This window comes from Strix aluco, chromosome W (genome assembly GCF_031877795.1).
Source record: "Strix aluco isolate bStrAlu1 chromosome W, bStrAlu1.hap1, whole genome shotgun sequence".
NCBI lineage: Eukaryota > Metazoa > Chordata > Aves > Strigiformes > Strigidae > Strix > Strix aluco.
In genome coordinates, this window is record NC_133970.1 from 1173830 (window position 1) to 1198433 (window position 24604).

General features: G+C 44.7%; 1 protein-coding gene across 11 annotated transcripts in view; it reads left to right on the top strand.

The window, feature by feature from the left end:
• The first annotated feature begins 2600 nt into the window (after nucleotides 1-2600).
• The window catches only part of LOC141917816 (transcription factor 4), a 239568-nt gene continuing 217564 nt past the window's right edge, over nucleotides 2601-24604 (top strand). For 5 of the 11 annotated variants that reach the window (XM_074811388.1, XM_074811389.1, XM_074811397.1 and 2 more), the window contains exons 1-2: nucleotides 4529-5033; nucleotides 6721-6793. In XM_074811388.1, the coding sequence (XP_074667489.1) occupies nucleotides 4932-5033; nucleotides 6721-6793 (175 nt within the window). In that variant the 5' untranslated portion in view covers nucleotides 4529-4931. Of the gene's footprint in view, nucleotides 3385-4043; nucleotides 4126-4528; nucleotides 5034-5996; nucleotides 6111-6299; nucleotides 6371-6720; nucleotides 6794-24604 lie in introns of those variants that run through there. The other 6 variants (XM_074811393.1, XM_074811402.1, XM_074811390.1 and 3 more) reach the window with 5 other exon arrangements.

Sequence of the window (24604 nt, forward strand, 5' to 3'; positions counted from 1 at the left end):
TGTGCCACAGGGTCTCCATTTTGGCCCTGAGCTGCCCTTGGGCCTGTCCCCAGCCCCTGTCTGTGGCACAGGGGCTCCATTTTGGCCCTGAGCTGCCCTTGGGCCTGTCCCCAGCCCCTGTCTGTGGCACAGGGGCTCCATTTTGGCCCTGAGCTGCCCTTGGGCCTGTCCCCAGCCCTTGTCTGTGGCACAGGGCCTCCATTTTGGCCTCACCCCGGGCCTGTCCCCAGTCCCTGCCTGTGGCACAGGGCCTCCATTTTGGCCCAGGCCTTCCGGGGGTACAGCGCAGCTCCCAGGCCCTTGTAGGACTTCCTGAGCGACCTCAGGCCTGGCTTGTGAGGTACCGACCTTCGCGTGAGGACAGCTGTGCTGGGGGTGGGCTGTGGCGGTCCTCACCCCGCTCTGCTCACCCACCGGAGGCTGTGGGACTGCGCCCCATCATCCGCATCGGGGCCAGGTGACTTTGTGCCATCATCTGCCTCAGGGCTGCGGGTCTGTGCCCCACCAGTGGCAGCCAACAGCTCCCAGCTTGCCTTCACTCATGGGGCACCCCACTCTTGCTGCTTCCCCGCATCTACTCTTCATCAACAAGACGATCAAAGAAACATCTACAGCGGGGAGCGCGATGGAACACGCAGACGGGTCCCAGCGGCTGTCAACAGTTGTGCTTGGGAACAGTTCCAGCCTCAGAGCCTCACTGAACTCGGTACTCTGGCCATCAAGGCAGTCACTGAAGACAAATTGAAGCTGATATGCTAAAAGCAGTAAGTAATCTTGACTGTGCACAGTCCTCTAAATGTTCCCACAAGTCTCCTGAGGCCAGAATCCTGACTGCCCACATCCTCCGTGCCTTGGACTTCTGCTGGCACCTGAAGCATCCCAGCGTGCCTGTGTTGCCTGGATGACTTACACCTGCAGAGACCATGGCAGCTCTGTGCACACACATCCCACACAGCGTCACCCACTTATACACTCTCCCCTCACGTGCCAGCGCCTGTGAACAGGTCCCCTCATCCAACTGTCACAGCTGGGGCAGGTGACGGAGCCCTCGTGGCAGTGGGTGCCACCTCCTCCTGGGAGGACATCTGTGCCCTTCTTCCCCGCAGGCAGGACGCACAAAAGCTTTGCCAAGTTATTCTGAAATGGGTGCTTGGTAGCCTGCGGCACAGGCAAAATTACGGCAGCTCGTGCTTGAGGAAGAAGCACAGAGCTGTATGCGACACGGGATGGAGTCGTCGCTGGAGGCACCCAACTTGATGGTACTTTGGGACTTGACTTCCACGAGGGCCGGCAGCTCAGCTAGAAGTGTGATGAGCAGGTGAGTGCTCTCTCTGAACCATTACTTGGCGTGAGAAATGGGGGTGCTGGTGGCTTTGGGGGGTCCCGAGGAGCGCGGTGCCGGCAGTTCTGATTCCAAGAACAAACCCAGCCTCCAGCTGTGGAGGGAGTCCTCGTCTAGACCAGGTATCCCCACCCCTGTGTGACACAGCCACAGGAGACCTCCACGTTGGCGGGGGCACCCCCCTCCCAGGCGGCCATCTTAGCACCCGCTCGGCTTTAAGCCCGCGCTGGAAGATGGCCTTGTTCACATCAGCGCGGGGGATACTCCACGTTGGTAAGCGCTCAGCGGGAAGGCAGCTTCTGGAGCACTGCTGAGGGGCACCAGCACTGACCTGGTGATATTTCCGCAGTGAAGAGTGAGCAGTATTACACGGTGCGTCTGCACTCCGTGCCCTTTGGAAAGGCCCCTATCTTTTAAGTCCTTTCTGCGTTCCTCTCGCCGTGGGGCGCAAATGACGACGTGGCCTTATCCGAGAGTATCTCTGAGCGTATCGCAGCGTGTGCTCGGTGGAAGAGAGGACACTTCATTTTCCACTCCGGGAGAGGATCAGGGGGAAGATACAGAAAATGAGGCCTGCGATCTAGAAAGCTGAAAGTTTTATGGGGGGTGTAGGTGTGGCCGGTACCCCCATGCAGGCCCCAGGTGCCGCTTGCCCCACAGTGCCCGTTCCTCGCTCCGGGCCAGGACACCCTCCCCGGGCGCTTGCTTTGGTCGCCCAAGGTTGACATTATGGCACCTTTACTTTTCTGTTACTGCTTTTAGGTTTACGCTTTCATGCCTAGGCCCGGCAGAGGAATGCGGGTGCGAGAACACCTCTTGTTCACCACAGAGCCTCTCACTGAGGCAAAGGGAGAGCCACGGGGAGCCCCATCCGTCCCCAGCAGCACCCCGCGTGTTATTTGTCACCCCTGCCCAGCCTGGGCCCCGCAGCTCGTCCCCCACCTGCGCCGCTTCCTCCCTTCCCCTCCTCCCTTTGCTCCCTCAGCCCTTTCCCATCCACTTCCACATCTGAATTTGCAGGAAGCCTTCAGCGCACCATCGCCAAAATAAAAAAAAAATAAAACCAAACTAACCCCGCTGCCCGCCGTGACGACGGCAGCCTGCGCACCCCCCTCCCCTCACCCTGCGCGGGGGGGAGCAATGAGACCCACCCCGCGCAAAACGCGCGGCGCAGGGCTACCTTCCCCCCGCGGGCGCGGCCGCTCCGCGCGCGTGTGTGTGGGGTGTGTGTGTATAGATGTGTGTGTGGGGGGCGGCGGGGCCCCTCCATCTTGGTGGCCCCGCGCCGCGCCGTCCCGCCCGCCTCCCTCCCTCCCTCGTCATTGTCTGCGAGCGGCGGCGCGGCGGCGGCGGCGGCGGCGTTTATAAGGCGGCGGGCATTGCCCGGATGTGAGCGGCTGGCGATGTGTCTTCCCGGGCAAGATGCTATTATCCGCGTCTCCGCGGGGGAGGCCGTGGTGGTGAGGAGGAGGAGGAGGAGAGCGCTGTAAACTTGGAACAAGTTTGGGACGGGCGGCTCCGCGCTCGCTCTGGGGGTTTTGCGCTTTTTTTTTTTTTTTTTTTTTTTTTTTTTTCCTCTCTCTCTCTCTCCCAAAGGAAGGACAGAGGGGAAAGTCCCCGAGCCGCCACGGCGCTCGCAGTTTGTCAGTCACCATGTGTTTGTAAAAACAATAGAGGGAAAAGTTGTCGGACCTTCTTTTTTCCTTTCTTTTTTTTTTTTTTTTAATTTTTTTTTTTTTTTTTTTTGGCTGGCTGGCGGCTCGGCTGTCTGGGTGGGGGAGCTGGTGGCGGGCGTTTGGTGGTCGGGAACCCCAAATCCCAACAAAGCCAGGTGTAGGGTGCCTGTAAAGCTGTGGAGTACCCCGGAGCAGGACTGACACTTACAGTACTTTTTCGTGGTTTTGGAGGGTCACACACGTGTGAGATAATAAAGCACTTTGGCAGAAGATTCCTCTCTTTTTTTTTTTTTTTATTATTTTTTATTTTTGTTCCTTTTTTTTCCCCCCTTGGAATATTTGTGAACATATTTGTGGCCATTTAAGGTAAAGTTCCAATTTGCTGTTAGAGTAACTTGTCTGTGTTTTTTTGTTTTTTTATTTTTATTTTTTCCTAAACTGTCGATCCCAATGTGTTATTTAAAAAGAGGTGCAAGTTATTCGGTGTGTAAATGCAAATAGAAACTATACCGCGTGTGTGCACACATAATTGCTCGCGTGTATAAATATACATATTATATATATATACACACGGTGTAATTACACGTGTGAGATACACACTAAGGTGCAAACGCCAAGCGTGGTAACTCGGTGCTTTATTTCCTACCGGAAAATGAAGTCGAACTAGTTTTTGTGGAGTGTGTCGGGCCTGCAATAGCAAAATGTAAAATAAAAAGTATAACATGCTGAGGGGGGAGGGGGGCCGCTGGCATCGTCCCCAGAAACTTGAGCGTAAAGCGAAGCAAAGGGCTGATTTTTGCGAAGTTTGCAGCAACGCGCTGTGTAAAGCGAAAAGCTCGGCTTTGAAATTTAGCTGTAGGGATTGGGGGGGGGGGGGGGGGGGGGATGATCACAAACAAACCAAAACAAAGCAGAATAATAAAAAAAAAAAAAATATTGTTCCTCTTGGCAAAGTCCGCGCGTCACGTGTATTTGCAGCCTCGTATAAACTCGCTTTGCCATGTGGATGTGCGCGAGCTGGGGAAAATTTAAAGTATAATCCCTGCAAAAGTGCGGCGCGGGCGGGAGGCGGCGGCGGGCCGGGAGCTGCAGCTCCATGAGCGGCGGGTACGGAGGCGGCGGCGGCAGCGCCCGGCCCCGCGCTCCGCTCCGCGGGCGGCGACGGGGCACTTGCGCGGGCGGGCGCGGAGCCGCCGGCGCGGCGGTGGGTTACGCGGCTGCGGGGAGGCGAGGCGGCCGATGCGCCGGGCTCCGCGCGGCTCCGCGCCCCTTCCCCCCCCCCCCCGCGGCGGTCGGAGGAGCCGCTGCCTCCGCACAGGCCTGAGCCGCTCCCGGGTTGTTGTTATTGCCCCCCCCACCCCCCCTTCCGCAAATTAGAAATTGGGGCTAATTGTCAAAGGCTGCTCTCTGCTTCCCTCCCGGCCCCTCCACCCCCGCCCCGCGTCCCTCCGCACCGGCGCCTCCGTAGCCTGCGCGACTTTGCCTTTTTTTTTTTTTTTTTTTTTTTTTTTTCCCCCCTTGCTGTTATCGCTGTTTGCCGTTTCTGCCTCTAAACGCTACTTTGCGTGGAAGAAGGAGAAGGGGAAAAAGTTGGGAGCGGATGGCTGTAGTTTCTGCTCTGGGATCCTCATTCATTCCTCGCTGAACCTCCTGTTGCATAAATGATGCTCCGGGAGCGAGTCTTTTTCTTTTTTTTTCTCCTCCGGATTTGGGTTTAGAGTGGATGTTACCGGGTTTCGATCGCCTCTTTGGAAATACAAGATCGCTTTTTTGTTGTTGTTGTTTTTGCTGCCCCTCCATCTTTTTTCCCTCCCTTCTTCTCAACTACCCACCCCCCGACCCCCACCCCCCTGAAAAATCCGATTGTGTTTCCTGCAAGGCTCGGGACTGGGTTTCTGATTGCGGTTATTTCCATGTTTCTAGGTTTGTGTGATTTTGCTAAAATGCATCACCAACAGCGAATGGCTGCCTTAGGGACGGACAAAGAACTGAGTGATTTACTGGATTTCAGTGCGGTAAGAAACAACGGTGGAAATTAACAACAGCTGTAAAAAAAATATCTTCTAGCTGATCTGTTAAACTGAAAAAAAAAAAAACCAAACCAAAAACCAAACCAACAAAAACAAAACAAAACTGTGATCTAAGTACATTGGGCAATTTTTAATCAGCAGCTAGAACCATGGTAAATATCTTTTTGCTTTAAAAAAAAAAAAGAAAAACAAAAATTAGAGTCTTTTTATTATTTCTTATTGTATGTGATGGGAGATGCAATCGTGTTCGCAGCTTATTTTAATGTCTTGGATGTCTAAAATAATTCATACAAAAAGAGACGCCCCGAAAACCGAACATTTCTCATCATTAGTTAATAACAATATCTAGCACTTTTATTGTGCTTTATGTTTTATAGCGTTGTTGGCACATGAACTAATTAATTGCTAATTAGTTGCTTATATTCTATTTTCAGTTCTTCCCTTGTTTCATTTTTTGGCACATGGAAAGTGCAAAGAAATCCATGACTGTCTCAGTTTAAAGTTTTCACTGAAATCTCATATGGCTTCTGCTGTCATTAAAACTGCTCCAATCTTTTCCGAAGCCCCCCAGCTAGATGGTGCTTTTTTTTTTTTTTTTAAAAAAAAAAAAAGAAAAAAAAAAAAGTACTTTTTGTCTCTTTGGGCTGGTTTGGAGGCCAAACGTTAATCCGGACGTGTGCACTTGTCTAGTTTTGTCAGGCTCCCCCTCCCCCTCCCAGCCCCTTCCTTCCTCTCCCCATCCCCTCCCTTCCCCCCAATATGTCAGGAGTATCTATCTATCCAGTTATTTATTTATTTCAGGGGAGAATCAGTTTGCTGCGAGATGCATGTCTGTTCCTAAAGACCAGCAACACCCCGCAAACCCCTGACCCCCCCTCCCCGTGTAAAATGAGGCTGCTTCAGGCTGGTGCTGCTGCTGCTGCTCCAGACTTGGCTTTGGAGGAATGGCTTGGGGAAGTTGGGCCAGGAAACGTAGCCTGAGGCAGCTTTGCAGCCCCCTCTTTGCTTGTTGCACTTTTTCCATTTGTTCCTTCGCTTTTTGCAGGCTCTGACTCAGGGAAGGTGCGTATTATCCACTAGACACGTCGAAGAAGAGAGAAACCAATTAGGGTCGAAATAAATGCTAGGGAGAGAGAGAGGGAGCGAGAGAGAGGGAGAGAGAGGGGGAGAGGGAGAGAGCCTTGCTTCAAATTGCTCTCGTGTTAGAGACGAAATGAGAATTTAGGGCAGGTGGCACTTTGCATTATTATTCTTTGGGTTCACATATGACAGGCAAATCCTAAAGCGGGATGGAAATGGACATTGCTACATTTATGGCCAAGGTTTCAGCAAAAAAAACTTTTTTCGCCTTTGTCAGCGTGAGAGTTGGAGAGGGGAGCGAGCCCCGCTTCCCAGCCTGGATAACGCTGCTGGGGACTGGGATTGCTCAGAGTCTTCGGGAAGCGAATATTGTTTGGGGAGCTAATGAGCCTAATAAAAACGTGATGATGGTGGCGAGGGGCTGGTGGGGGCTGTAAGAAATATTGACTCGTTTTCAGGTCTGTGGGGGATGATGTTTCATGATAGACAAACTATGAACGTAGTTCACAGCGAATGTGGAAGGAACTTTTGACTAACAGTGGACTCGGGAATCTCTTGTTTTCCAGTAGTAATGCCTCTTTGTTTTTTTTAGATGTTTTCACCTCCTGTGAGCAGTGGGAAAAATGGACCAACTTCCTTGGCAAGTGGACATTTTACTGGCTCAAGTATGTAAAATTTTTGTTTCGTATGTAGTTAAAATGTTGTTAGTTATTTATCCATAGGCATTACCTTTGTTGTGGTTCTGTTAATCTCTTCTGGGGAGCAGATTCATTCAGATTTGAGCGGAATTATTCCTAAGCGCTGGCTGTTACTATTACTAATATTATTTCCACAAGGCTGGGATATTTTCACAGTATTTCCATACGTTTCTGATTTTTTTAAAAAAAGCCCTAAACTTCTCCTCAGTGTAATTGTTCAAGGTGAGCTAGTTTAAATCTTCTTTTTTAAACTGAGCGTTGGAGAATTTTATTTAGTTTCAGATGCTGTCTTTTGTATGTCAGAAATGCTAACCAAAACATCTTGTGTGAGAATTAATTTTGTGAATAAGAATTGAAGGCTGCTTAAATTAAATAAATAAATAAGCAAGGATCTGAGTATAAACACCAACCTCTTCCGGGAAAAGAACTCTTTAGTATTGGAGATCACTGTTTGCTGATGAAATATTTTTCGGGGAATTAAAATCTTCAGGCTGGTTTCTTTTCCTGGTGGAGGGCAGGTCATTTTCTTTCAAAATATTTGACTGCTTTTGAAGAGTCCCTGCAATTGAACTGGAGGATTTGTTTGTTTGTATGTTTGTTTATTTGGCTGCAGTAGTACTCTATGGGCAACTTCTGCATTCCATAAAAACAGGAGTCCTGTTTGATGACAAAAGAAATATCAGAGCTCTTTGCGGTAGAACATATGTGTACAATAATTGTCTGGCAACTAAAGTTTTATAATAGAGGCTTTTATATGCCTGACAAATTAGAAGTAAAACTAGCAAAGATACTTACGCATTTGAAATTTCCTTACTCTTCTATTAAGTTCGTTTAAGAGGGTTCCCTGCCTTGCGGATGTGGGGTTTTGGACAGGACACACACACATCTCCGGGTAGAGAGTTGCAGTGTTTTCAAAGCACAGGCAATTACACATACCAACACACTGTACGTAGTATTGTTATACACAGAGTACTGTTCTAAATCAGATGGTAAATTTGGACAAGTCTTCACTGCGAACTGCCAGTGGATATCTAGATATAAACACGTCATTGCATATAGTTTCATGCCTGGTATTTGCAGTTTGTACTCAATTAAAGGAACCTCTTCTGTGTGCTCAGTATAGCCATTTTTATTAAATGCACTAGTACCTCAATTAACTTTTTATTTTCAAAGAAGGGCTTCCTAATTTGCAGGTAGCCTGTAATATCCATTTTTAAGATACTAGATCAAATGCCACCTACAATTCTTAAGCACTCATTTGTGAATTTTATTCTGTTCAGACTTTCAGAATCAGAATGTGGTTTTGCTTTACCTTGACAAATTTGGTTATATTATGAATGTAGTGACTTGGAGAATTTTTCCTGTTAGGTTTGAATAACTTTCCAAAACATAATTTGCCTCATATCTCCCAAGCTAAAGATTTTAATCCTATTTTTTGTCATTTTTCTGAATTACATAATTTTAATAACTGATTTAACCAGATACATGATATTGACTATATTTGTTTTAACTGGAGAGAAGCAAAGAGTGTTTGTGCCAGACAAATCAATTTGTCATGCTTATATACCAGTCAATGCAGCAACAAACACTTGGGCTAACAGCACTTGACTAGGTAGTGATATTTCATAAATGCATTGTAAAGCTCATCTATGAAGTCATTTTGGTCAGAAATACCGCAGGATGGCAAATCTGAAGAGTGAGTGAAAGCGAGGGGTTATCTTGGTTTTTATTGTCTCTAAAGCTGAAAGCATTAAAGTAACTTTGACGCATCATTTTAGACATACAGATAATTTAATGAGCTGAAGTGAGTTAGTAATATTAAGGTGTAGACAGTTTAAAATAACACCTGAACTCTCCCAACGTGTGGATGCTTGAATACACCAGTCTGATGGTGGAGGATGAAGTACCCTGCTTGATAAAGGAGCGTATACTGTGTGTTGGTAGACTGTTTGCAGGCTGTCAGGCAGCACAGGGTGCGCTCTTCTAAGGGAGAATCATTCTGAATTTACTGTATAAATATCTGTTGCTTGGTTATTAGTCGGGGAGTTTCGTAGTGAGTGATCAGTGATTTCAAAAAAGTTGTCAGAAGCTAGGTGCGAGGGACTTGTCCCTCGGTGGTGCTGGGGTGGGTGTGTGGCCTGAAGGTACAGCTGCGTGGAGGAGAAGCGTGGCTATTGTTTCCCTGGGCTCTTGCTGGCCAGCTAGCTGTGTGCGAGAGTCTGGCTGCTTCGCAATATTGGTGTGCGGTGGTGTCATGAGCCAGGACCTGAGAAATTCAGGTTTGGTATGATAGCGCCCAGACAACTGCTTCAAGAGCTGTTTTCTATAACTACATGGAAGGATTAAAGATAGCTCCATTAATGTGAGCACAGTTTATTATTCTAATTATGCATATGGGTAATATGGGATTTTAGGGATGCAGATGCAGCCTGTTCTTCCTCCTGGACAGATGCCCTTCTGAAGTTTGAGCTGACCTTCTCTTAACGGTCCTCTTTTAAAAATTATATTTACTGAGATGGGGAACCACAGATGTCACTCCTCTGAATTAACCTGAAACTTCTCTTATAGGGGGAGGGGAAAAAAAAAAAAAGACCCCAAAGAAAAGTAATTCCAAGCAGTGAAGTGAAACTAACTGTACTTTAAGAAGCGTGGTAATATTTCATGCTTAAAGTCATCTTAATAGCTTTTTACTCATCTAATATATGATGCTCTATTGTGATTTGTAATGTGTGAATGAAAATAAAGTAAAGCCACATTTCCTTTTAATCTTTAATTTCACAAACATGGCTTCTTACCATGTTAAGAACTGGTGAGGGCTGCAAGGGAGAAAGGAATGTAACCTGAGCCACAGCCGTGACATTCCCATGGAGCATTTTTCACATGAAAGGCTTTTGTCAACCCAGTAAAGGACCAGGAGTTTTTGTTTGATGTTTGCAGGTGTTCAGCAGAGAGCACTAAAACAATTCAGCCATGCTGGCTTAGAGACTCTGACCTTAACAGGGAGAATTGGTGAAGACTGAAATTATTTTTAAGAAAACTCCCCTGGAGTTACCTCAAATGTATATTGTATTTGTAAAGTGATTTAATACCTGTTACTTGAATTGAACAATACACATCTATTAGAATTACGCAGGGTTTTTCTTTTTTCTTTTTTTTTTTTCCCCTTTTTTTTTTAGGACAGTTGCCAAAATAAAATGAATTTTCCCCGATCTTCTAAAATTTTCTGAATAGTTTACCTTAGCTTCTGCAGTAAAAGCATTTGTCATAATCTTAAGTGCGAGCCATTGTAAAATAAGGGAAAGATGATGATTGCTGGTGCTCGATTTTGGGAATGGATTTTGCAGCAGTTTTTCAACAATTGTGGTGCTGAAGGATTTGCTAGGTCTGTCACATTTGGCATATTTCAGGTTTTGAACTGTTAAATCAAAGCCCACATCTTCCTGATTATGTTCAATTTCTGCTTCTTCTATTTTCAGTATTTAATTTTACCTAAGTTTTCAAGCATCTGTTATAGATTGCCCACTGTGTATATGTTTGAATATTGTGTGGGTGTGAGCAGCAGTAGAATAACTGAATTCTTATGATTGGCCATTCCTATTGCTCACAAAAAAAAAAAAATTCTAAAATTTTTGCTAGCACAGACATCACTGGATAAAGTGAAATCAGTTTAAAGGATTTAAAGGCTTGATTTTAATTTTGCCATTAGTTTGATTAGGGCTCGTCCTGCATTAGAATAACAGCGATTACAAATTAATACATCTTTAACTAGGGAATCACAAATTCAGCTTGGTTTTGAAGTCCTTTTTTTTTTTTTTTTTTTAAATATATTGGATGTGTGAGTAAATCATAACCAAATACAGTTTTTAAGTACAGAACCAAATATAGTTTTTAAGTACAGTTCATTTTTGGAGTGTGGCCTTCTGGGAAAGGTACATAATTTTGCTATTATTGGTTGATCATCAGAAAAACCTGCATTAAATACAGTCTTTATCTTGAAAACATTTCGGTAGCCACTCAGGTTTGGCACATCTCCGGATGCGCGCACAGGTCTCACTGCTGTCAGTAGGGATAACGTGTGTGTGTGTGTGTGTGCTAGGGAAGTATACACCCTTTACCAGGGAGGATTTGGGAAGAATGGGATTTATTGTGGGGAAAAAAAAGTAACACATGAGAAATTTTAGGCATATGGATTAGAAACGTACTTTTAATAATGAAGGGAAAGAAGTGCAGTAGGTGCGCAGCTACCGCAATTACATAGGTGGCTCTGGAGGGTAGTCCACATTTGTAATGGTCTATGTCAGAAAACACAGAAAATGATGATTGAATTTGGGTGTTGGCTCTGCTTGCGTGTTGTACCACGTTCCTGCGTTTGCCAGGCGGCATTCCAGGTCTCCGGCGCGCGGGGCACGGCACCTCTGAGCCCCGGACCCTCCGGCCCCTCGCCCCGCCGGCCGCTGCTAGCCCCTGGCTGTGCTTTGTAATACTCCTCTCTTGTTCCGCCTGTTGAAAAATCCTTCAGACTTTAGCTACGTGGATACACAAAGGCAACTGCTTCCATATTTTTCATCCCTAATGTTTCGTAATTATGATTAAGAAGAAGAAGAATGCTAGTTACCTCCCATCCTTCCAGCTATGTTTACTTGTGAAGCGTTCGATCCTCCTCCCCTCCGAGTCCTATTAAAGAGAGTACTGTGGGGGCAGAAAAAGACCCACGCTATGGTATTTGAATTGGCCTGAGATACCGTAGTGCATACTTGGAGGAGCTAAATATTTAGTTACAAAGAAGAGAGGTTACTTCGGAGTTTGTATCTTGCTCGCAGTGGCAAACTGAGTGTATCCTGCAGAGGACGTTCCAGAGACACAGCCACCTACAATCACTCGCATATATTTAAATCTGGAAGCTAAGGTCCTATCTTGGTAATTAAAAAAGAAGACAAAAAAGAAGAAAAGAAAGAAAAAAGAGACAGAAATCCCTTTGATTTCTGAGGCTGGAAGAAAACTAGCCTTATTAAATGGAAGAGGGGCTAAACAAATACCCCGCAAAAAGGTTGCACTGGATGCGTTTTGTATCTGCAGCAGTTCAGTTGTGCCATTGGATGTTGTAGCATTTCTTTAAAATACTTTTTGTCAGAATTGTTGCGTGTCTACCTTGTCAAGACTCCTGAATATATTTAATAATTCAAAAACATACGCATTAGCTGTCTGAGAGGCTGAAATGCTTAGGGGCCAGATCCAGCCAAATGTCACTTGTTAGAGGAGATGTTTGTGCCTGCCATTGCCAAATTTAGCAGTAACAGAAATAATGTTTTAGATTATTCAGTGGATATGAGGTATCTGTGAACAAAGTGTATCTGTTAAACCAGTGAACTTAGGTCTGACTTGGAATTAGGTGGGAGTACAAAGCTTGTCTGACGTGTTCAGTAAGGGATGCAGGAAAAAAAGGCATTTGGGAGCATGTGAGGTACAATTTGGCTTCTTTCCATTAGATTTGTACTCGTGCCACTCCCAAATTCATATTGATTTTTGTCATAGGCAAATGCAGCTTCCGTTGACTGAGTTCCCAAGAAACATTAAATAGGCACAAGTAATTGTCAGCCTGTGCATCTCCTGAACACCAGGTCACACAAATTTTAATCTTTCATCACTTACACTTATTTTTTTGGCTACTGCAGGAAGAACATGTGACTTAATTTATTATCTCCCCCCCCATGATTTAAACCATTACTGAATTTTGGAATCGCTTTGATATTTTACTTATCTAGTAAGTAAAAGGATTTAAGCACACGCTTTGGGATCCCAGGAATGTTGCAAATGAACTGCTTGACTTTTTTTGACAAGATCAGCAAATATCTTTACCATACTATTGTAATGAGGAAATCACTTAAATAACAGATGAACAACTAAGTCACATAAACATATATAATAGAACTATGTAATGAAAGTTTATGCTGTTAATTGCTTGAATCTCTCTTAAATGCACAGAATCATGGAGCACTAAAAGCTGTCATATAAACAGTTTTGTTTTGAGTTTAAAATTACTCCTTTTTTTTTTTTTTCATCTGCTATGATAAACAAAGTCATTTTGTAAGCTTTACAGATCAAACATTTACTTCTAATGGTAAACTACGTTTTGTATCTGGAAATGTGTGTCTTTGCAAGGCCCAGAAAGAGAGTAGAGCCCCGGTGGCCCCAGGCCTGTGGTTTTCAGTGTTTGATATCATGTATTTAGATCAGTTCCCATAAGCCAAGATAACAGATCTGCAATTGTTTAATAAGGAACAGGGTATGTGTTTGTAACGGTTTAAAGATCTTTTACCAAAATTTGCCCAGATAAATGATACCAGGGCGGTGGACATAATCAAAGTAGAACTAAAAAGGGATAAAAATTACATTTCAAGAAGTGGAATTTATTTTTTTATGTCCTGAATCGGAGGCAGCCTATTGTTTTGAAGCTTATGAAACGCAGCCTTACAAAAGTCAGGTGCCTGCATCTCCTAGGGCTCACTCCTCATAGCTGGTGGAGCAGAGGTTGCCCCAAGGCGTTTCAGATCAGCGCTGTGAATCCTTTTCTGGCGATGCCTATTCTCTACCAAAGGACCTCGCGCTTTGCCGAGGCGTAGGGCTAGGTGAGACGGATCCCCCCCAGCCAGATCACGCTGTCCTTGCTCAGACAAATTTCTAGTTCAAGTAATCTCACTGTGTGGTCATCGGAGAGAAGAGCCGGCAGAGCCTGGGAATGTTTTACATGTGCTGCTGGAGATGTAGCCATATAAAATTAATATACATGTAATCGTATGTACCATCTGCCAGTGCCTGTAGATAGTCCACAGAGTTCCTCTTGCACCTCGGAAGACAGGAGGAATAACAACAGTTAAAATGAGTCCCTTGAATAATTTAATTTGGTGTTATTTATTCTGTACTATTAACCGCTAAGTAAAAGTCACTACCAAATTTCCTCATCTGCCTTCGTGCAGCTGATGCTGCCCGTCAGGCTGAGGCAATGAGATGTTGAGGGGCCTCCACTCTTTTTTGTCATCTGGGAGGTATGGCGTGCCTCGTGGGATCTAGCCCAAATGCTGACATCTACCTCTTACCGTTTGTGCCACTCGGAGGTTTTCAAACCTGTGACTTTGGGCACAAATCCGTGGTCTTGTAACACTAGCCTGCTAAATTTTCTTCGTTAACCGGTTTGCAGTGAAAGCTTTCTGCCTGGTGCTTCTTGGCAAAGCAGAGGGGTGGCAATGACCAAATTCTGAGATAATTTTTCTGTTTTCAAAGGCTGTTGTGTAATTTCTTCCCTTTGCAAACCTACAGAAATAGGAAAAGTGTTGAGAAGGGTTGGCATATTTACTCTTTCTGCCAAGGTAAACACTAGTGCAGTTGATCTGCATATCAAACAACCAGGTGTATTTAAAAATGGGTTTATCTGGGTGGGTTTCAGAGCGGTGAGAAAGTATTTCATGGGAAGGTGCAGCAACAGCATTGTTCATGAGAGAGCTATTGTGACAGTCACCGTTTAACGATGTCTTTCAAGACTACTATTGGTAGTAATGACAGTACGTAGCTGCAATCCATTGTTGTCTGTGCTGGGTATTGATCTATTTTGGAAACAACACTTCACACGCGCTGCTGTATTTGCAGAGTACTCCTGTGGAATTTGTCTAATCCCCTAAGCCTTGATTTGTTGAATATAATGATTTTCTTTTCACCTGGTGAAAAGGCTTCCGAGGTTAAGATGGTGTATCTGGCACTTGGTGGTGCCTTCTGCTCCGCCGGCTCAGCGGGGTACCGGAGAGAGATGCCGGGTGCTGCGCTTGCGTGGTCGGTAGCTGCTTGGTCCTCTCCTCGCCGAAAGCCCACTCGCATTTTCAGCTGGCTTCGGTGGGCCTGGCATCTGGGCTGCATTTCCTTCATCCAGGGTTTTGCTCAAAATCCACGTCGCTACTGCAGAAGGGGACACGGACGGCCCTGGCACGGGCGCCCACGCGGCGCAGGGGCAGAGGAGCCGAGGCTCCCGCGCTCTCCGGCTGCCGGGAGAGGCGAAGTCGCTGGCGCTGGGGGCTCTGTGAGCAGTGGCAGGCTGTCATCCGCTGCCTGCGAGCTGGCATGCTGCCGGCAGCCTTCCCAGCAGCTCCGGCCCTTCCTGCCCTTTAACGCGCTTCCCACTGCCAGTGCCGCCCTTGGCACCCCGCTTCGGCGTGCGTGTGTGTGTAGAGCACCCTGCTTCGTGTGTGTGCACCCTGCTTCGTGTGTGTGTATGGCACCCTGCTTTGTGTGTGTGTGTACAGCACCCTGCTTTGTGTGTGTGTGTACAGCACCCTGCTTTGTGTGTGTGTGTACAGCACCCTGCTTTGTGTGTGTACAGCACCGTGCTTCGTGTGTGTGCACCCTGCTTCGTGTGTGTGTACGGCACCCTGCTTTGGCTTGTGTGCACCCTGCTTTGTGTGTGTGTGTACAGCACCCTGCTTCATGTGTGTGCACCCTGCTTTGTGTGTGTGTGTACAGCACCCTGCTTTGTGTGCGTACAGCACCCTGCTTTGGCTTGTGTGCACCCTGCTTCGTGTGTGTGTGTACAGCACCCTGCTTTGTGTGTGTGCACCCTGCTTTGTGTGTGTGTGTACAGCACCCTGCTTCATGTGTGTGCACCCTGCTTTGTGTGTGTGTGTACAGCACCCTGCTTTGTGTGTGTACAGCACCCTGCTTTGGCTTGTGTGCACCCTGCTTCATGTGTGTGTGTATGGCACCCTGCTTTGTGTGTGTGTGTGCGTACGGCACCCTGCTTTGTGTGTGTGCACCCTCATTTGGTGTGTGCAGCACCCTGCTTCGTGTGTGTGTGTGCAGCACCTTGCTTTGGCATGTGTGCACCCTCGTTTGGCGTGTGTGTGTGCGTGTGTACAGCACCTTGCTTTGCGTGTGCATGCGCGTGGAGCCGCAGAAGATGCTCTCCGGCCTGATGCAGAAGGGCTTCTTCCTTGGTCGGTGCTTCATTCACAGGAGTGCAGAACTGGGGAGGCTTCAAACGGGAGATTTGCCCTTTGGATTCGTAGCATTACAGCAGATCCTTCCAGGCCTGTGGGCTATTTCTGTGGGTGCCAGCAAAGTTTATTTTAAAAAAAACAAAACGGAACACCTATTATTGCATATTACATTCACTACGTGGTGATGGGTACCTCCGCCAGGATAATTTTAGGGGTCCAAAAATGGAAAAAAAAAAAAAATTGAAATCAATGAATTAATTCTTAGGCATGTGTGTAATCCCTAACAAAACAGGGACTCAGTTCTTTTTGTTCTGCAGTATATAAAAATTAGACTCTCTCCTGGTGCTGTTTTTCTTGAATAAAAAGCCTGTCTTCTTCCTGAAGATTTGGGATTGTCAGGTTAGCCTGGCACGATGCACATTTTCCTCTGACTGTACATTTAAATACGATCGACCTATTTGATAAATAACCGGTACAAAGGTTTTGTTATATTAAAAACAGCTAAGTATGACTCCTGATCAAATATCAAGACTGTAATTGAATCTCGGGGGTTCTGGTCCTGTTCATAAAGCATTTGAGTTGTTTTGTGCTTCGTGACGTCAGCCAAAAGCTTGATTGAATTATGTTCTTGTATTGTGGGAGCACCTGCCAGTGCCACTAGACTTAAGGGTCTGTCAGCATTTCCATTACAAACCTTTCTGATAAGTTTGTGACTTGGCTCGGAGCGTTTGTCCTGGGCATATAAACTTTCAGCTTGGAAGCAAGTTGTTCCGCCAACACAGCAAACCCAAATAAATTCCCCCAACTCTAAGACGATGCGCAGTGCTCCTCCCCGTGACTCTTGCCTGTCTCTTTAGGAAGCTCTGGTGCTGTTCCGTGGGCACGGTTCGATTTGAAATGACTGTGAGATCTGACAGAGCAGAGGCTGAAATACTGGTGTCTAACGAAGCTACGTGAAAGAGGGTTTCTTCAGTATTTTAGAAACAAAGACACGCAGGGATGAGGCCGGGATGCAGGCTGTCTCTGTAATTCCAGTGCCACGAGGCTCTTTGGGTGAACTTCCACGCGATAACGTAACTGGGGAGTACCCGTGAGCGCGGTCCATCCCTGCAGGGCACGGCGTAGGCTTCCTCATTTTCGAGGGGATTCTCGTTAAAGGGAGAAGTGACAGCAGTGAAGCCTGCGTGTGCAGTTATAATACAGAAATAACTATTAAATTATTTTTAGCTCCTTATAGATCTGCATACTTAATTATGGGGGCTACACGTAGCAGCTGATCCTGAAAGGCAGAGTAAATAGTGCCGCGCTGCGCGAGGTGCGCTGCATTGGGAGCAAATGCTCCTTATCCTTAGATGACTGCTGTCCATTAAGCCTCGTAACTGTTTAAACGCTGCAGATATTTTGAGAGAAGGGCAGGGATGAGACTGCTGCGCTCGTGATAAGGCAGATTCACTGTCAGACCTCCTGAAAGGAAAGAAAGTGGCCTAATAGCTTGATTAAGTTTCGCAGCCGTGAGAGCATCGTAGCGAGTCCTGGGTTCGCCCCGAAGCTCACCCTGCCGTGTGTGCGGGAGGATTCTGGTGCTTTGCCCCTCCTGCCTCTCCAGGATTAACTGTTTTCCTTGGGCTGTGCACAGGGGAGATGATTTGGACTCTCAAGCCTTCATACTGCAAAACCTCGTTCACACAGCATTCCATAGAGCATAAATCGCATCTACCTGAGATTTAGACAAGCATTCTGACGTAGCCTTTCTGAAATCTGCTCCTTTGCAAGGAACACTGTGTAGTCAGCCCGAGGTTGTGAATGCCCTCTCGACGAGAAATAGTACCAAATTTTGTGGTATGACTTCGTCTCACTCGGAGACATTATTTTATTTTTCAGACCTAGGGTACCTTTTTTGTAGTATCTGAATGTTTGTGGCAGAGGGTTGAATGAGAAATGGAAGCAAAGATTCAGAAAATGCTTTTTCCTCATCTTGTAAATGTAAATAAATGTGTTTCCTGCTGTGACTAACCTGTCAGGCATGCTTTCATTTTGCTCCTATACCACTGATGCAGCTTTTCTAGTCAGACCTTACAAATTGATCTGCCCATGCTGTGACTAACTAGCGTCAGCTACTAGTTGCTGTCTGTTGCCAGAGCAGTTGGTTTTGGTTTGTCTTAAACTCGTATTGTTCGGAACCGCTTGTGTTCTTTGTGCTAATCTAAGCTCTCCTAAGCCAACTTTATTTAACAGTATTTTGTCCATTACAGTCCTTTGGGAAAAATTATGTGTTAAGTCCTGATTAGAGACTAGATAATGCTTTATTCTGCAGGGTCAGAGTTGTTAGCAAATGCATTGCTTAACTTTTGTTTTCTGTGTCTAATCACTTTGTTGATTTTATACTCTCCAGAAAGATTTACTTACTTAGGAAATACTGTGTCTTGTTGTATAAACAGAGGAAAATTCATGTTCCTAAAATTAGATATTTTGTAAACACCACAAATTAGAGCATTTAATTTATGAACTAGCTTATTAACTAATGGACACTGTCTTTCTCCCTCTCCTAATTTTCTCATTTATATTCCATATTTTTTCTTCTTTTATCTCTTTTAAAACTGAAGCGGTTAATTGGCACCGGTGGCAACATAGTGGTGAGAGCGCTTCAGGTTCATGCTCATGTCAAGATTTGATTAAGCGGTTTGGTCAGTGTGAAATACTGATGCTTCTTCACATCTCCCTGCCTGTGACTGAAGTGTACAACAGATACTGAAAATGCGTTGATACCCAATTAGGAAGTTAACATGGCGAAATTACCAATTATCAGAAAGTAAACACGCAGCTCAGGACGGCTTTCGTCGGCACACGGGCTCTCCGTCGCGTGCCTTGGTCGGGAGCTGCCTCCTTTCCAGGGGAGTGCTGGTTCCCTGGCTGGGGTGTAAATCCTAAAATTATTGGCAGCAAACTGTCATTTTTCTTTTTAACCACAAACCCCCTTGTGCTGAAGCACAAGGACAATGTCAAATTTAAAAAAAAATATTAAAAAATAATATAATGACCCCACGCTTTACTTCTTTTTGAGCCTCTCTTGAGAATTCAGTTGAATCCAGGTTATCTCAGTAGTATTGGATGAGCAGCATGGTCACCTCTTACCTTCACGTGGGTCCCAGCTTGTCCAGATGTTTGTCATCTCATTTTCTCTTATTTCTTCCCTTTACTGACTTGTTTTTATTCCTTCCTTGAACTTGGGAATGCAAGCTCTGTAGGACAGGAAAAACACTGCAGGTCATTAAACCTTCATTAGTTGAACACCGTGGGGCAAGATTTAGCCTTTTTGCAGTGCAAACCCAGGGTAGAGAGCTCTGCCGCTGCACTGTGAGTGTGGCGTGGGGCAGTAGGGAAACACCTCCCAAAAATAAGGGTTTTCCTGCGTCCAGAAAAAAATTACCACTGGACCACATGGCCATGTGGATCTGGCTAGTACAGTAACTCAAGCCCTTGATTCAAATTGTCCCCTTTAATTCTGATGATTCCTTGCTTTGGGTGCAGAAAAGGTTATCTATTTAAAAATTAGAAGTGAAGGAGTAGGAATGGAGGAAGGAACTGAAAACACTGTAAGCCAAAACTTAACAGATAAGGTGAATATTATTTGCATTTTTGTGCTTCTGGAGTCCCACTGCCTGTAAATGCCCAAGTGTTTTATGTGGCCATTGAACCCCTAGTATCCGACTACAGGGAGATGATATTTTAAAATTTAACGAATGTCTATCTGACTGGTTTTTAACATATTCATAAGTGTAAAAAAAAAAAAAATAAATCCCCTGGCTCTGCCATTGGACAGAATTGTGGTGTGTTTGTAAACAGGGCAATGCCGAATGCCACGCCTAATGGAGAGAGTTGTTATTTTCTTAATCCAAAATAGAAAGAGCTTAAAGAGAAAGTGCAGGATTATAAAAGAAGCAGCTTTATTCTTTTTAATATAAGGTTGTTTCCTCTTATTCAGCTCAGTCCTATCCCCACTGATGGAAAAAATAAACTTCTGGTGTCCTCTGCAAGGGTGGGATGAAACCCCTTGTGCTGACAGGCCCTTTGCAGGGCACTTGTTAAGGGGTCACAAGCCCTGTGCGCTCTCTGGAGTCGCTTTGTCATTTTGGTTATATTTGTACAATCGTTATTTTTCTGCTTAAGCCTCTTCCCTGTCCGTTGCTGTCTAAAAGACTTAGTTCAACAGGAAATTAAAAGAAAAAAATGAAAATGGATGATCTGTAGAACGTTTTCATACTTGACTGTTGTATTTATCAGAAGTTGATTTGAAAAATATCAATGCTGAATACAAATAGAAGTGAATTTAAAAAAAAATAACAGGCATGACACTAAAAGATGGATCTGAGAAATAGCACTCTTCCTGGTCTCTCATTTGTGCTGATGGGAGAATTCCCGGCCGCGAGCGAGGGGCGTGCTGTGAGAGGGAAGGATGGGGCTGCTCGCTTGCTCGTGCCTTCACAGATGGCACCCATCTTGCCTACTGTGACTTTCGTCAAAGACTGGCATCTTAATCGAACGTAATCATCTAGGTGCCTCCAATGTCGGTGGAGAGAGATAGGTGTCTGTAAAGAGATAGGGAGGCTTATCCCTTTTTAAGATAAGGGTTTAAGATGGCTCTTTCAAGGTACCTGTCTCTTCGTACTGATTGTAAAGACAGCTCGGTGACTAGATGCCTGCTTTTTAGATGGCTGAAGTTAAATGAGATGAATCCCATCTTAAAGGTCCCCTGGGTCTACTTAAATCCCTCTTTTTTTAAAAAAAAAATTATTTTTTTTAGAACACAAAATCCTTCATTCTTATGTCTCTGAAGAATCAAGAGCCCCCATCATATGGACTGGAAAACTGTTCTCTCACTGCAGCATTCTATGTTATTATTTATGTATTTATTACATTTATTAAAGACTGCCACTGTGTTTGGTGTTGTGCTTTTTAGAGGGTTAATTGGTTCCAGTTGCAGAGTTAATTGATTTCAGTTGGCTCCCAAGGAGGAGATGTGAAATGGAGTCTCTTCTGAGGGTGACACTTCCCGGGAGAGGGAAACACCTCCTCTCCCCTTCCTGCGAGGTACAATTCTCCTTTGTACCTTAAGAGAGGAAATTTTCTCTGCATTGCCATTTCATCTCATTCTTAACAGCGCGTCCTATAAAATGCCTCCTTCCGAGTGGCAGGGTGTCTATGCAGTCATGAATGCACGTCTCCATTATTAGCATCTTTTGATTTTATTCCAACTCGGTGACTAATAGCAACAGATTCCAAATAGTTATTCTGAGACTTTTGACTCAGTCCAAATTCTGCCTTAAAATGGGTTTGCTTACATACAAGAGCTATTTTGCTCTCCTGCATTCATTGTAGCATTTTCAAATTATTTTCAACTTGAAAAGGGTTTTGATCTTTTCTAATTTAATCAGTTTCCTGAGAGGACTTCAAGGAAGAACATCTCATTTACTGATCGGTGAAACTGGAAAAGTTCCTTATAGAGAATCATCAAAAATTCTGGCTGCTTACTGTCTAATACTGGATTTGTGAACTGTGCTCAAACAGTTTTTTCTGGTGGGTATTCACACTTCTTGTGTCTGGCTCACTCAGAAATACTGCAAATATCGCACTTCTCTTTCTCATTAGAGGCAGCTAATTAATAAATATGAGAAATGTAACTGATGGGAAAATGTTATCTGGGCACTGTGACTTGGTAACCTTGACTTTCTTTTGAGTAATAAAAATAATAGATAACATGTGGAAGGAAGTGGTGGTGGATTTATATAATCTATCAGATCCACAACTGGAATAAATCAGCATAACTCTACCAACACCCACTGAGCTGTGCCATTTTGTGCTATCTGAGGATCCTGCGTTCTGCTAGGAAAGATAAAGTCTAAAATACCTTTATTTTAGTGAGGGCAGCAAGGAGAGTCGTTGCTTTCTGGGAAGAAGACGTGCTGCAGCTCCATAGGTACTTGCGAAGGTACCGCTTTGTACCCTTCCTTTTCATCCTTCATTGTAAAATTAAAGTACGCGTTTCCTGGTTGCTTATTTGGCTGAAGCCTCCTTCAAGCACACATTCAATAATTTGTCTTATTCATCTCCTCATCATGCTCGTGGTTATGTTACATTCACCTACAGTAAGGATTCAGTGATAGAGGAAGGATGAATATGGATGAATCGGTGAATACAAGTGCCGTAAGTGATTTTTAGAGCTTCTCATACTCAGTTCGACAGTCTCAGATGGAAGACTGGCAAGATCAGTCCCATGTTTTGAATCGTCAAGTGCACTTTATGTGCTTTTCCCCCTGAGCTGGAACCCAGTCTTTCAGATGCTGAAAGCAATGGGAATTTTCCTGCTGACTTTCCTGTGAGAAGGATTGGGCTCTTTGCCTGTATTCTGTGGATTTATACGTTTCATTGCCCTACGTGCCCATGCTAATGAAGGAGATGGGTACAGGCACGGAAAGGCATGATATAAATGAGTGGGCTTGGAAAAGGAGGGCTCCATTTACTTATTTATTCTTTTAGTCTTGCCCAGAAGAATTATTTTCTCTTACATTCTGCTTAAGATTTTGCTGGGAGAAGATGTTTGCAGGGATTGGAACAGCCTCTTGAAAAGTTGTTTCCTTTCAGCATTCTGAAGTGATTTAAAAATTATTTCTCTCTACCAGCTTCACGTTAATTTGTAACGACAGCTTCCCTGTAAAAAATTCGCTGCCATCCTTATAACTAGTGTACACTTTGTATTTCCTTGTCCTACTGTTTGGGTTATAAACATATTAAAAAAAAATATATTCACATACACAACATTATCATGATTCGGCTTAAGCATCTGTGGTTATAAGTGCACTTCATTTCACCTAATTAAGTTATTTAGTCATTTACACATTAGCAATGTACTACATATTCCACTTTTACAGGAACTTATTTTAATTATACCCACAGTTCTGTTCTGCTCCATTATAGCCATAGATCAAGCTGAATAATAACCATTCTAAAAGCCATATGCTAAAAGAGATTATAGGTCATTAAGGCCAAATTAAGGTAACATTTCTGATGGTCACAAACAGAAGTCTAACCAACAATTATCTTCTTTCAGGTCTGTAGATAGAATCCTCTTTGAGCTTTTAAGATGACAACCAAAGGACAGTCTCTGATTCCTAATTGTTGGCGTTGGTTTCAGAGGTTATAATTTCTGAAATTAATAAGGTTTGCTGAGGCATAACAATATTTGTTTGTTTTTCACTCTCTGATTCTGGTGTTTGCCAGCGGGCCCCAGTGTAAACTCGATCTTCCGAACATGCAGCTCTCACAGAGTCCCTGCTCTGTGTAAGCATCCATTCATCCGCTTCCTTTGGTTGTACCGACCATCAGAGCTTATTTTCAGTGGTGTTGGGTTCTACAGCTTTGGGCTTAACTGTCTTCGGCTGAATAGGGTTGGATCTAATTGTCTCAAGATTAATTTTGGCTCGGAGCTTGCACCTAAGAAGCTTACCCGTAATTCCCTTTTGAGTGAGCCTTGGTGGTATTTTCCTCTGGAAAGAGCTGAGCTGTACGCAGGGTTTCTGTAGGGAGAGACCTGGGTGTCATACCTTTGCTATGTGCAAATAAATATTTGCAAATAAAAGTCTTCTGCTAGTTTCTAGCATTTCAAGTTAACTGTAAGTATCATTGATTTCACTGTCCGAACGCATCCACAAAATAAAAAAAATAAAAAATAAAGCCTCCACGTTTACTCTGTAGTCATTAGCAAGTGTCATATTACAAACAGAATTACTTTGCCCATCAAGTGGAATAAATATTCCCACTGCACGCGAGAATTCAGAAAAATCCGGAGGAAATGGCTCGTCCAGGTCGGCGATGATGGGCCCGCGTAGGGCTCTGCCAAGGCTCCTGGATGACTTCTGGCAGGAACATCGCAACGATCCCTTCTTGCCTTGAAGTCTGTTAGGCCCTGGGCAAAGACAGAGGCCTCTCTGGAGCGCTGCAGGTTGTCCAGCTTCAGCCATTTAAGGAGAAGGTTTCTGGGGTTTTTTTTGGAAGAAGTGCATATTTTAAACTAGAAAGGTTTCTTGGCTTACAGACAACACTTTGCAACAAAATAAACTGGAAACCATTGCTGTCTTTTAGACTCTTGAGGGTATTTAAGAAAGATGTTTACGATAGCTTTACTGGGGAAAACCAACTGTTCTAATAAATAAATACATGCAGGTATAACCAAAAAAGAGTCATTGGCGGTCATACTTACAATGGTTGGGTGGTGCTTGGTTCAAACCAAGCTCCGGTAGAAAGACAAAAGGAATTCTGCTCTTTTTCCTGCCCGGTGCCATGCCGGTGAGTACCGTAACGGCTGTTGTATCCCTTTGTGTTCCAGAGTAAATCACACGAATTGGGAGATACTGTAGGATGAGATCCCATGAACAGCTGGGATTCCTGTTGCATCTCACAAATAACAGCAGGAAAAAAAATACAAGCTTTTAACCAATGGATTTGTTAAAAACTGGTAATCCCATATTCCTGAGCAGTTTCTCCCTGTAGATAGCTGGCTGGCCACTCGCCGTTAATCATTCTCATGTTCATGTCTTCAGTCACCAGCCGTTGGACTTCATGAAAGACTTGTACTGCAAAGTATTTCCTTGGTGTTTATAGACATGGGGATGTGTATCCGTGCCATTTATTAGAGTATTTGAAAAGGAAGTTAGGACTGGGAGGGAGGTTTGGATTAGCAGGTCCAGGTGCCTGGTATTGCTTAGATTGTCATGCTCTGTCTTAAAATTGTTAAGGTTTTTGATCC